The 14,116-nt window shown below is 41.6% G+C and overlaps 1 protein-coding gene across 1 annotated transcript in view; it reads right to left on the reverse strand.

Moving 5' to 3' along the window:
* Window positions 1-14,116, reverse strand: part of OXSR1 (oxidative stress responsive kinase 1) — a gene marked incomplete at both ends in the record, with an annotated part of 92,274 nt that overhangs the window by 13,401 nt on the left and 64,757 nt on the right. Inside the window, 4 exons of the mRNA XM_082014964.1 lie at window positions 2,022-2,070; window positions 4,155-4,288; window positions 6,915-7,016; window positions 10,527-10,636. Coding sequence (XP_081871090.1) covers window positions 2,022-2,070; window positions 4,155-4,288; window positions 6,915-7,016; window positions 10,527-10,636 — 395 coding nt within the window. The remainder of the gene's footprint in view (window positions 1-2,021; window positions 2,071-4,154; window positions 4,289-6,914; window positions 7,017-10,526; window positions 10,637-14,116) is intronic.

Here is a 14,116-nt window from a genome sequence, read left to right on the forward strand (position 1 = left end):
TTATATCGCAGCACCTGATACCCTGCCGAGACATTTGGCATTCTTCCATTCGCAGATACTACAGCACCTGGATCCAGCCCCTTGGCTATATCTTGCCCCTAAATTTATGCCTGTCCAACTGTCGAAGGCAAACCCCAGATGTCAGGCAGGCTGGGATGCAGGAACCTCTATATGCTGGAGTAATGAGACCCAGGAATTAGGGCAACTGGAGTTAGAGTAGATAAAAAAAAAAATGTACAGCATACGGTGTTTAGACAGGAAGTAAGTGTGGTGATCACAACACACTAAATACCGAGAAACTGCTGTGATGCTTTATTGCATTAAAATTTGCTCTTCAGCAAACTGCTCCAGACCGGCTAACATGAGGGATCCTGAGCGTACAATTTTCCAAGCACTTGACTGCAGAGCCAAGCTGCTGGCTGGCTGCAGGGGAAGCAGGGCAGGCAAGCACCCTGGCATTAGCACTGGGATCTGGCTGGGTACTTCACACCACACGAGTGAGGACGGATAGCCCTGCCATCTCTGCCCCTGCAGTGCTCCCAGAACTCCCCCATGACGGTTTCTTGCACGTAGGATGGACAGCCTCAAGACACATGCTGTCACTTCCTAATAAGTGGCTCTCAACATTATCAAAATACACTTTTACATAACATAGAATGTATTTATATATATGGTTCAATATAGACATACAGAAGTTGGACTCTTCTGTCCTCAAGTTACACCTGTCAGTTTGGCAGTGGCTGATGTATGAACGTAATTTAACACCGAGTGTTAACTGGCACACATTTTCACTTTGGGTGCCGGTTTAAGTATTGCCTCACTTCCAATAATGTTAATTTTCTATCACCACATATGCTAATATGTTACTCTGCAGAAGCTTAATGAAAGCATGAAGGAGATTTTACACACAATGAAGTATAACATAAACCAGAACTCGCATAACCAAACGGAGAAAGGTCAGCAATGTGTAAACTATCTTGTCACTTTGGACACCAAGTGTGTATCCAGTATACAGATGCAGACTATTCAGTTGCCTAAAATCCCATCATGGACAACGAAAACCTAGTTAATACTGTGAAGAGCCCAGACATCAATTAAACTTGCCCCAAAGCAAACTCCTACATTTCATAAACTGGATCACTCTCTAGACTTCCTTGGTTGCACTTGTTAGATTTCTCTCAACTTTAATAGGGCATCCAGCTCCTGCACAGATACCTAGATGTGGCCACTTCCATTTAAGCATCTTAATCTGGGAGCTGAAAACTACTTTGATTAATTGGTGATGCTGCTGTGCTGCCCCACGTATCATATCTTTTTGACAGTTTAATCTGTGTTCTGCTATAAAACCCATGTATTTTGATCACAGACATGCCACAGAAAAAATAAGCAAACAGAAAACATTTCCTCATTCCCACGGACATATAAATTCTCCCTTGTATTATTTCTGCCTGTATCCCTCAAGCAGACCTTCCATGTTGCATATGCACTGTTCTCCTGGCAGTAATTACATAAATGCTCACCGGCAAGTTCACTTCAAGGCTAGAAATGGGAATTTCCTACCATTTTGTATCACAGGGTCTTCACTTTCCATACAGAAACATAGGATGAAAGAGTTTTAGGGCCTTCCGCACAATGGACCTCATTCACTGCTTTGCATACAGACTGATTATAGAGTTTACGAAAATATAAGTTACATTTACTGCCACGGAGACCTTTACGGTTGGATACGCAGCCAGAATGGCACCATTACAAGAGAAGAAAAAACCCCAAAGCCACTGAAAGACATTTAAACGCTCATGAATTTCTAGGTAATTTCTCTTAATAGCAGCATACACAAGGAGGTACAGAAGAGGGTTTTCATTCTGTTCGTTCACAATGACCCATTCAACTCACTCAGCTATGCTGGCCCTAAGTGAAGCAGCCCACACTCGTGCCAATAAAGCTGTCACCACACCTATCATACTTCTGAAAAGTCTTCTCCACAGCCTCTGCACGGATCAGTTTAGGAAGTGTTTTCTTACCTTTGCTTTTGTGAAAAATTTGTGTCTTAAGAGTTCTGCTGCTGTCGGTCTGTCAACAAAAACAGATGTAGAAAAGACAATTATAAACGCTCCCTTTCAACACAACGGTTGCTGCAGCTTGTTGTAACATGGCATCTTGTAAGGGCATCGGCTTCTCCTGCACAATTCCCCTAAAAATCAGTCAATGTACTTCAAGTACATTTTACACCAGCAGTCTTTTAAACACTCAGTGTATTCTGATGAAAGCCTGTTGTGTTCAAAAGCCGTGAATAACTTGGGGGCCAGGGGGAGAGAAGTTGCTCCAATTTTGACCTGAGTCTCGGAGATTTCAAAATTGAAATTACCATCACCTACAGCAGGAGCGCAGTACTCACCACGTGCAGTGACAGAGCTATTTCAGAGATACTTGATTACATGTGTGTAATTAGTTCTATTAAACACAAAATGATCAACATTTTTCCAGTTGAAAAGGAACAAGTACAAACTATTTTCTGCCTTAAGTTAGACTTTAGAATAAATTCTGGAAAGTAAAAGACATCCCCTGAGCAGTTTAGAAGGAGCTTTCTAAAGACTCGGGGCTACATGAGAAAGTACCAGCTTATAGCATTTCCCACACTGCAAACTGTGCTTAAATAGCAACAGAGTTTAATTAGTGACTTCCAAAGGCCGTTCAACACGGGGTTTATTTCACCTCAGACTACTGTAACAAAAATTATCCACCTATAGCAAGGAAGCCCCAAAAATAAAGAAGAAGCAATTGCACTAAATTCTCCTCTTTGAGAACCCATACAATATGCACAAGCACATCTGATTCTGCTAGCTGCTCTATACGGGCCAGCCTCCTGCTCCCATCGTCAGGATGACGACAGTGGCAGTTAGCGGTGCTTGAGCAGAGAGAAGGGGTATGCCAGGACTCAAAGTGGTTATGTTTAATTCTGATCAGCACACGTTCTAACCTGCAGGGATAGGATATGCTTTAGAAAGGAGAAAAAACATCATGCTGGGAAAAAAACCCTGCTATCAGCATTTATCAAGCACTCCACTGGACTCATTAAGCATTTCAAGTGTCAAGCTCGTTAGAAGAGAGATCCCATCTCACAATGCGTGAGAAGTCTTTGTTCCTGGACCTGTCACAAGAGGGAACTGAAAAATGTCTTCATTATTATTATTTTATGAAGGCACTTTTTCCTTTCCAGAATTAGTTTGCTCACTGAGAAAAAAAAAAGAAAACTAAGAGGTAGAAAAACCGATCTGTGGGAATGCTTGTTTCTTCACTTTTGCATTTGTAAGGAATGCTATTTTTAATGCAGGATGAACACTCCTTTAAACAGCATCACAGACTGGAAAATGCTATGACTGTCCTCCACAGAAATACATCCGAGCTATCCTATGGGACAGGCTGAGGGTTTTAAACAGTGCCGTAGACAGCCAGACCCTCGTGCAGCTTTGAACGATGCCATAACATAATGATACCACGCCATGCTGGGAGCCACAACATATGCACCACCCCCTTGGCAGCATTTCTAACATCACTGAGTAATCAAGCTACTGTTACAAGGAAGACTAAAAGTGTCATCAGGTCACTTCAGCAATCTGTATTGACAAAAACACGTTGGTAAAATTTGCCAGTGTTTTTCCTGATTGTCCCTCCCCCAGCCAAATATTACTTTTAATTAAGCAAGTCAAAACTACACTGAAAGCCTTCTTTGCACTGGCAAATTTTTTAAAAAGTTTATTTACGAAGCTTTGCAAGTAAACACATATTGCCCAAGGGGTAATTTCTGATTTATAAACACAGAGCAGTTTTCACTGGGAACAAAACATGAACTGCAGTCACCTGCTGGAGGTGGCAAGGGGGAGAACGGCACGACACACACAGTGGACTGGGATGCACTCTCATTAACTCAAAGGGAAGATGCGTGCCCTGGCCAGGCACGAGGCCAGACATTGATCCTTAAAAATAAGGACAGCCAAGAGAATTTGCTGCCACACAGCAAGACTGCTGTGTTCGTTGTGACTGAAAGGCTGGAGGGGCAGAGAGCATAGCAGCTTTAAAAAAACATGGAATACAATGAGTTTTGTGGGTTTGTTCTAGGGCTTTTTAAAATTTATTTTGGTATTACTCGTTCTTACCTTTTTTCAGGGTCTTTTTGTAGGCACGATGAAATCATCTTCCTAAATGATTTCCCATACTTCTTCAGCATCTCCTTATCTTGCACACCAGTTTCCAAAGATGGAGGATCATTTTGTAGCGTCAGCATTAAAACCTGAAAGAATTATGTCTATCGGCAATGAGATTTTTCTTGGCTGTTGTTAGAGAGAGATCTCGGGAACACTGTATTTTACAGAAGCATTTTCATCAAGCATCTGAGTCAACAAGGACTGTTTCATTACAACAGCTCCCTGAGGGTAGCCTGAGCTGAGAGTGAAGTTTCCTACAATACAGACTGCCTCCTCGCATTCACCAGACAGCAAAAACTCATCTACCTTTTCCTCAATGCAATTACAGGGTTCTCTCCCCTTCCCTCTGCTTTCCACATTCACTAACTTGATAGAAACAGTTATTTTCAAAACCTTTACACCTCTGCAAATTCTGTCAGCTGAGAGGTTCAAGACTCATAGAACAAGATCTAGAGAGAGTGACCCCACCTCATTTCCTTGGGAAGCCAGGGTAATTTATACCCAATTTATGCTACTGTTTTCCATCACATCTCCTGGACCACAGTGCAGTCTGAGGGACAAACACAAGGTTGGGATGTGCTTTCAGGGCTCTTTGGTGTGATTAAAGGCATAAGCATAGCAGCTTCCTCATTTAAGATGAGCAGTTATGTAAGGCATTTAATTCAAAAGGCTCTGTTTAGATCTCCCTGCAGGTATTTCTTAGCTAGAAATCAAATTAATGCAAAAGCAGAAGGGCAACATAAATAAGAGGATTCAATTCCATGTACCAATGCAACAGCAGGTGAAGACATTTCTCACACAAGCACCCATCAAGCCAAACTGATTATTTCTTTCACATCACTCAGATATTCTGAAGGAAAGGAAGAAAATTGCTCATTTCCATTTTCACTTGTCACCTACACACAGATGCGTCTATTTTTAGAAAAGGAAGCAGCACATAGCACATTTAAATAGCTTTCAACAGCTATATTGCTTAGGGCAGCAAGAGCCCATCAGTCTAGCTGAGGTTATACAGTCCATGACAGAATTCCCTGCTTTTTTCCCCCCCCTCTCCTCAGAGGGACACTTAATACATGGGTCATTTTGCTGCATAACAAAATTAATCTGCAGTGAAATACAATTACACTAAAAAATAAAACACAGAAGTCCTCTTGCAGGCTGCATGACTGGAACTCATACCTAATAGAATTGGGGAGTCATAATTCTATCTACCATATAACAACAGATGATATTGAATGGGTGATCTTTTATTCAAAGCTACAACCCATGCATTCAAAACACAATAAGCAGAAATACTGCTTGCAGAAGTGACTGCAAAATGCTACCAATAATCACAACGCAGAAGGAAGTATCAATGAAAACAGCAACACCTAAAATCAGCAACACATTTCCCTCAACTCCTCGCTGCTCTGCCGCAGCCACTGATAGGGTACAAATGGCATTTCTAAACCACTTGGCTACTCAACAGTCCCTGCGCAGGGATGACACAAATCTTAAAATTTAATTCTGCTCTACAGGAGTTAAACCAGTGCAGAGTCCAGGCATTTAAAACGATACATGGATTTGCCTGTTCTAATGAGTTCGGAGCTACTAGATTCCCAAATGCTATTGTAATTGCAGGGTGGGAGTGGATGCACCCAGGTCCTAAAGAGGTGACAGCCAACTTGCATGGCACTCCACCAGATAAAAGGGTCAGAAAAGGAAAGCTCGCCCCATGGTATACCTAAAATTGAGGGACTTGGCACCCATAGGCCTCATATCCCATGCAAATAGTCTAACCATAAACTATGGAGTTAGTGAAAGGGCTCTCCAACCCCTCCTGTTTGATCTGAGGGAGCATGCATCCCAGGAGTAAACGCAAAGTGGCCTTCAGAGGGTGGGCCAAAAAGGCTCAAAGTTTCATGACTGAGACAGGGCCGCATCAGAGCTCACAAAGGGACTAAGGAAGATGATCTCAAAGCTCAGCAGAATGGCAGGATGCTTCAAACCTCAACTGCTGGGGTCAACGCTGTTAACTTTAAGATGTAGACTCCCTGAAAGAGCAGCATGTTGGAAGTAGCTCCTGGTTTAAGAGTCAGGCAATAGGGAAAGTTAGCCAAACTATAAGGTGATCTAAAGTTGAAGGTATTTTAAAAAGATTTTTGAAGTGTCAGTGTTTAAACAAGAACTTTTCCTCCACCTCAATAAAATATTAATGCTGCCGATACCATAGAATTTCATATTGATGTGGTATTTTCCACTGGTTCAGTGACTGACAACACTGTGTTGGTGTTAAACAAGGTAGGACACTCTTCTGGATAACTGGTAACAGGATTTCTAAGAAGTATCAAGACAGATTAGCAGTGCAGGAGAAGAAATGGCTTGCCATCTTAATGTCACTGGATGCCAGATAACGTATTCTGAATATTATTTATAGCCCTAAACACATCTGCTGCCTTCAAAGGCTCCAGGATTAAAACACAGAGCACTTTCCTCAAGAATGGTGACCCTGGGAGACTCAGAGTCTAAATAAGAACTGTGCAGTTTCAGACAATGCTGATTAAGTGACATATTTTTAAACGGTGACTTCAGAGAAATCCGAGAACATCATGATCCATAAGTGTAAGTTGAGAGGACAAAATTCTTCAATGAAGCATGCTGGCCAAATTCTCGGAAGCACCCACAGAACACACTGACCCTTTATCTTGCACAAGTATCTGGAGCCCTGCTCACCTTCATCGGCGGGTATTTATGGTAAGGAGCTGCCCCTGTAGCCAGTTCAATCGCAGTGATCCCAAAGCTCCAGATGTCTGCCTTGAAATCGTATCCTCTGACCTGAAAAAACATTAGAGGATGTTAGCATGTGCCTCCTGCTATCCTACATTACAAACCCTTTCTTTAGCTTATGATACGTCCTTTCACCCTTTCCTTCCTTTCCACCTCGCATTTGGAAAGACCAGCACTATAGTGTTAAAGAGACGGAAAGAACACTTTCCTCCCTTCTCTCCTCCCATCTCCTTATACCTTCGAGGAGGTGTTTTAGAAGTCATAGTCTGATGAAAATTATGGTTGTGGACTGTGCAACTAGGACTGCTCTGCCATAAACCCCTCCATATGTAGAACATAAAAGGACACTAAGTTAACCCAGGCTCTGACTTCTACACAAAGAGACAGAGTCATTAAACAGTATAAAGAAACTCTCATAGTTAATAGATGGACTGTTATCCCCTTGGGACACATGCCTCACTACACTTTTAGTCAACCGCTTAATCAATCTGACTGCAAACATGCTCAATCCTGAAACTTCAGTACATACCAGCACGGTTAAAAGCCCCTCATTCCTGTCTGCAGACTAATATTTCCCTCCACTAATTAACAGTAGCTTCTGCATTTGACATTAAATAAACACAGACTTGTTCACAAAAATTTATAGCATTTACTTCCCCTCGTGCACAGGAAAAAATATTTCATATGCCAAAGCAGTTACTTCCTCATTATCATTAGGTAATATTTTGGCACTTGCTTTCTCTGCTGCAGGGGAGAGACATTATGTACTAACTTCAAGAGCAGCTACAAAAAAATCAAAGCATTTTGGCTGCTTAGAATGGTTTGTATTTCTTCTCACTAGACTATGGAAAAATGAATATTGAATCAGAGCAAAGCTAATAGGCATATTGTGTTCAGCCAACCTAACAAGCTTTAGAAAGACACTCCTTGTGTTAAAACAAAAACATTCCCCAAACTACCTTTAAGATGATCTTGAATTTTGGCAAACAAACAAAAATCTCTCTTGCAGTATTTTTCACATAATACTACAGTTCAACTGAAATTTATTATAGCAACAGGATTTTATACCTTGCACTAATTTCTTCAACTCTGTAGGCATCATTTTCATGAGCCTTAAAGATCTGAAAGGTTTCTTGAAGTGCCTCTGTTTATGGATGCCATGATTATGAAGAGACTAAGTCATTTAATTAAACAAGCACAGATATCTAGTATAATTTAAAAGAACACAGTGCAAGAAGAAATATGCTATAGGGTGGGGTTTTTTTTCCCCTTGCACTATTTTTAGGTTTTGAGAATAACTTTGGGACATTTCTTAGCTTTATCTCTCAGTTGGTCTTGCAGCACACCTATGCATTGTAGAACTCCCCATTCCCCAGCAGGATTTGAACTGTTTAGTGTTTTTTTTGTTTGTTTTGGTTTTTAAATTATATCATATAATCCTGCTTGCAAACGAAAGCTATGAAGTTCAAAACTGTCTACAGCAGTTCATCTTGACGTCTGTCCAATACATGCTAGTCACCCACCCTGCAGTTAGTTGATATCAACAACATTTATTTTTCTCATCAACTTTTTTTTTCCCATAAATCCGTCAAGTGAATGTACATTAAAGAGACAATGCCAGGCTATCATGTATCAACATGCTAAAGGAACTTAATGATGCTGAAGTAAACCAGATAGAATTGGGTTGATAATATCTACATATCGAAGGCTAACCTACAGCAACCCCTTCGTCCTTTTTCCCGGGTTGGATATAGCGGCTCAGAGTGACACCTGCTGGAAGACAGCAAGATGATATAAATGGACATTGAAGGATTTCACAGCAGCACCCAAAATACCTCCCTACCATCTAATATTTGGAACAAACTGGATGTGCACAGCCCTCAGGGAAGTATTGGACTCCCTCAAATATCTGCCTCCTTCGGAAACATACCTGTTGCATCAAGACACACCCCCCCGCTTTTGTCACTAAACCTTCATTTCCCCTTTTTTGCACCCTCCTTAAGATCTTTTATTCCCTGTTGTCCTGCGGATCGCAGCCACCCCAAGCGCAATGAGCCTGGAGCAGCACCGTTAGGTCCTGGCCAGCCTGCTGTGCCCTGTGTGCCAGGAGAGGACACAAAGGACAGAAAAGCAAGAGACAACTCTGCTCTGGTTTTCGAAACACTGAATACTCTATTTTGACAGCAACGTGATAAAAAAATCCAGAAGTATGTGGCAGTGAAGCAGTTCAGAAGCAAGTTTGCAAAGATGGCTCCTGACTTAGGGAGTGTCTTGTACTCTCCGGTATTAGACTTGTACTCAGAGGAGGTTGCAGGAGTGCTGTAATGCAACGGCCCCTCGGTGCCACCATGGGGAGCCACCGAAAAGGCCAAACATTGAAAAAGCCTTTCATCAACAGCATATACAAGCTACTCCAAAATTATCTCAATCGCTCAAGAAGTTTCAGATATAGGAAAAAATGCATTAAAGTTCTACCACTGTTTTAGATGCATTTCATTTTAGAAATATATATATGTGGGGGGAGTCTTAAAATTCCTCCTAAGCTTCAAAATATTTTATTGTGAAGAGCAAGGAGAAAAGTAACAAGGTGGGTTTACTTTAATAAAACAATGTTTTCCCAAAATATTTTTGTTTAAAAGATTTTTGGAAGGAAAAAAGCAAAAGCCAAAATATATTCAGTTAGTTGTATTTCTGCTTGGCACACCTGTCAAAAATCAAACCCCAAGTCCAGCCCTCTGTCACACTGTTTTTAAGGGGATGAGGGATAATTTTCAGAATGCTTATGGCACTGAACATCAATGCAATAGCTACTGCAAATGCCCTGTCAAGACTGTGGCATAATTTTGTGGACCTCGCTCAGAAATGGGAACAGTATTTTACATTAAACAAAGTTTCCAGGTGGCCTTCGTCAGAAGTCATACGGACAAAGTTTCTACAGCTTAGTCTAGAAGTAGCGGAAGACAGAGTGACATATCTCTGCTCAGCGAAAGAAGTATGACATCTTTTAGCTAGCCAAAAGAGCAGAGGAGGAAGGGGGAGAGGCAAGCATTCCTCAGCATTTACAGCCTGGATATTCACAAGACAAGAGAAACTAAAAACCTGAATGAAGTCAACTGCATGTTATTTTACTGTAATAACCCCCCACTCTGACACGTTGCAATTAGCTACCCCAAATTCTCATACTTGCAAATGCAGAAGAGCATGTTACCAAGCTACATAGGTGCATATTTACCATGTGTGAACTATTTATATTCTACCTCATATGTAGGCAAAAGGGAGGGGCAAGTTAATCTTCTTTTATGCAACAGCTGAGAGCTGTCTCATCCTCACCTTAGATAGGAGCCTGAAGAGAAGAAACAGGACAAAAATCTACCGGCCACTTAATATTCCTTAGTACTAGCCTGGCTGCAATACACAAATCTAAGAAACTCCTGTGGTTTTAAGAAAACCTTACAGGATGCCAAATTACAATCTTAGTTTGAAGTAAATATGGCCATTACTGACAACAGGGAATTCCAGGTGCAGATCAGCTAAGAGGACACTAGGAAAAAAATTCACCTGTTCCATAACTTCTGGTGCCATCCAGCAAGGTGTGCCCACAAAGGTTTTCCTGACTTTATTTCTGGTAATGTCACCACCAGTGGCCAGAAATGCGCTAACACCGAAGTCTGAAAAGAAAACAAAACCAGATTTTATTAAGAACACATTCCCAGCAAAGTGAAGGGTTGTCCCCTCTCCCCCCTCCTATTCCCAGCCATCTATTAAGTACTAGACCATACGGTTACGCATGAGGAGTTTCCTAATAAACAAAGAATGATCAACAGTTAGCGAAGAGTGCTGGTACAGGAACGGTCTGTAGTCCACCATTCAATTACTGGGGACAGCAGGGCTTTCAGCGCTGGCCGGCAGAGAGGAAAATTCCACTTTCCATTACGGCCCACTGGTCACGTTACAGCACGCCCGCGCTCCCCCAGCAGACCCGCTACTGTACAAGCCTGCCTCCGACAGCCAGTGCTTTATTTACATTTGTATACATACATAACAAGTGATAACTGAACTTCAGTGAGCATCCTATTAATATTTGCAGCAATGAAGTCAGGTACACAAAAAGTGACTAGACTTTCTAACATTTAACTGCCTTAACTGCATCCTGCAGACTGGAGGTATCAGCCCCTTACTCCGGATGTTTTATTACCAGAATATGCTGTGCTTGGTAATCTTCCGTCGCTGAGACGCTCAGTGCTTTAACAGGAACTTGGACCGGTTCCCGACGGCACAGCAGCGTTATGGGATCAAGCAGCACGTGCTGCTACCAGCCCGACCATCCCCGAGGACACCTTGCAGGCAGGTATTCACAGACAGCGTCACCCTCACTTGAAACATCTGCCACAAGCTGAAGGATGCTCAAGGATGCATCCTGCACTCGCTGGTGATCGTATTGCTTGAAATAAATCACTCTTCTACGGGGAAACTATGCTTTCAAAGGTAACGCTCATGTTTTATGCAACCAAGAAGGACATGGAAAAACAGGATCTGTGAATTGGAGTGTGCAGGGACAGCAATGGGGTACGGTATGTTTGTTCAGAGAAGAGAATTACAAAGGATTTGGCAACTAAGTCAGTCAAGAGAGGATGGCAGACTTTCCTTGGAGACAAAAAATAAAATAAATCACGTGACAGGGAAACTGTAAACACAAAAGTGTGTAAGTATTTCTTCCTAATTAGCAAACTACACTGCTTACGTATTGCAGAATTATAGAACTGCAATGGGTCATCCTCCATAAGTCAATTTTATCCACACACATACACCCCCTTTTTTAAATACAGTACAAGCAAACAAAATCTTGAATGCCATTTTTTGAGATTGATGACAGGCTCAGAGGACAAGTCTCTGAAATTCAAGGGCTATTTCACATAAAGAGAACGTTACTGCCCACAACTGGTTTGAAAATTCTTGAAACTCAGCTGACATAGTTAACTGTAAATGCAAAAGTCTTACTCAGAGGAGCCACAGAGTTACTCCATGGCTTAGGGACGTTATCCTAAGTGAGGAATCAACTGCAGGAAAAGATCCTTCTTTACAATTTGCAAGCAACGGCATCTACCTGAGGACAGTGCCAAGCTTCCCTCTGCATCACGCCAGCAGCGCAATGAGCCTCTTCTCACCAGTCTTTCAATATTTGAGAAACACCACTGAAATTATCACTCAGAAGAATAAGATGCTGAAAGCTTCCAGCTCACTTAAGTTAGAGGCTTCCAAGGACAGCAGCTTAGTGCTCACTAAAATACTACACGGGGATAACTGAAAGTTGACATTAAAGAAAGTTGCATAGAAATCACAGGGTTAAAATGAGCACTCGGAAATACCTATCATTAGGGTTCAGCTTCTTCCAGATGCATTGTCTTGCTTTCTTCCCTGTTCCCGGAGGCAGCTTGTCTTCCTGCTAACCTTGAAGTTTTAGCACATCTAGATGGACCACTATCCCCGTCTGCACTGCAATCTGTATTTTTCTGGAAACCCACTTTTTGCAACAGTGATTTTGCTTTGAGATCTTCTATTTGTGCCTCCACCACCCTTGCTTTTCTCAGAAAACTGAACGAGCTTCCTAAAACGTTCTGAGTAAAATTACTTGCAATTTACTGCTCATTACGGGAAGTCTCACAAGATCCATTGTTCTAAACACAAGAGCAATTAGAAGTTCCTTTAAATAAGATAGTACCAATAGAAACTTGTCCAAGTGCCATCAGCATAGTATTGTGATGTGCTGTATTTGAATTTGTGTATATTATCTTACCTCAAGTTTCCATGAAGTCATTTTGAGGGTAAAGGAAATGCCATTCAAAGCAAAAGCATTCCAGCAATAAAAACACAAGTCCTTTACACAGCACACACAACGTTCACCACATTTCACATCAAACGTGGGTTTATAAATTCCAGTTGGAAACTGTGCCCCTACATCTGCCATCTGAAGTCAGCAGAAAGCTTAAATGGAATTAAATTGTATTGTGTTATGTGGTTGATTTACTCAATGTTTTCCCAATCAATTTCCCTCATTTCCAGTGGGCTAAAACAGGCACAACCAGCCTGTGATACTCTGCTGTAAGGAATGACTTTGAAGCAGTTTTCTCAAATGTCATCTTACTAACTTTATCCAAGTCCCAGCTATTAAGATAAGAATGTGCCTGCTCTCAGGAAATATCTGTAAAGCACCAAAATAAAATCCTAACCACAAGTTAGGGTTCAATTCTTACTTCTGAGCAGTTGGTACGATCTGCATCTCATTCTCTCTGCCACTGTTAATTACCCTCAGAAAAGCTAAAACAGAACTAGGCTATTACAAATGAATTTAACTCTAGAAAATGGGGAAAGTCGTAGAATTCAAGAGGTATGATAGTTCAGAAGTGTTTACATTTGTACTCTTCTTTGGCAGCTTGTACTTTATATTGGCTCACTACAGTGACAACTGGAAAGGACTGCATCACCAGAAACAGGCAGGAATTAGCAGTGTTTGGACCTGGCTTGCAATACCAGTAACCACCACTGCTGGGAATCCGATGACTGTCAAATATTCTAAAGGAGCCCAAAAATTGCAGACTTCTAGCAGTCTGCTAGCAAGTAACAGTCTCCAGGATGTCTGGATGCAAGCGGTAGGATCATTTTTTTTATCATCAGTTTTCTGAAGCAGGATAGAAAAGATTCATCTGCTGGACCTGTCTCTGCAATATAAACCAAAGACTCCTTTTAAAAAATCAAAAATCTCCAGACTCTCATACCACAACAAAACCAATCCAGAATGGAAATGACAATTCTTCTGGTGCAGGCTCTGCAAAAAATATGGCCAATTTCATCTTTTTCAGTAGCGACATCATGTGTTGCAAACCACATACCCTTCAAAACACTCTACAGTGGCAATGAAGTTGCAGACTGGTGTTTGAAAAAACATGGTATTAAGCAACAATTCCTGCTACTAAGGTATCCAAGCTGTCAAACTTGAAGACTATTCTGGCCACTCAGGAAATGCAAAAGCTGAAAGGAAAATCTCCTCTTACTATTCTGTGTTGCAGAAACAAAGACCCAGTCTAAACAACTCACCAACTCAAGAACGCTGTGGCAGGACCACATCACAACGGGCACTGTTGCTGCTGTGT

This window comes from Phaethon aethereus, assembly GCF_964289735.1.
Source record: "Phaethon aethereus genome assembly, chromosome: 2".
In the NCBI taxonomy this organism is placed as follows: Eukaryota; Metazoa; Chordata; class Aves; order Phaethontiformes; family Phaethontidae; genus Phaethon; species Phaethon aethereus.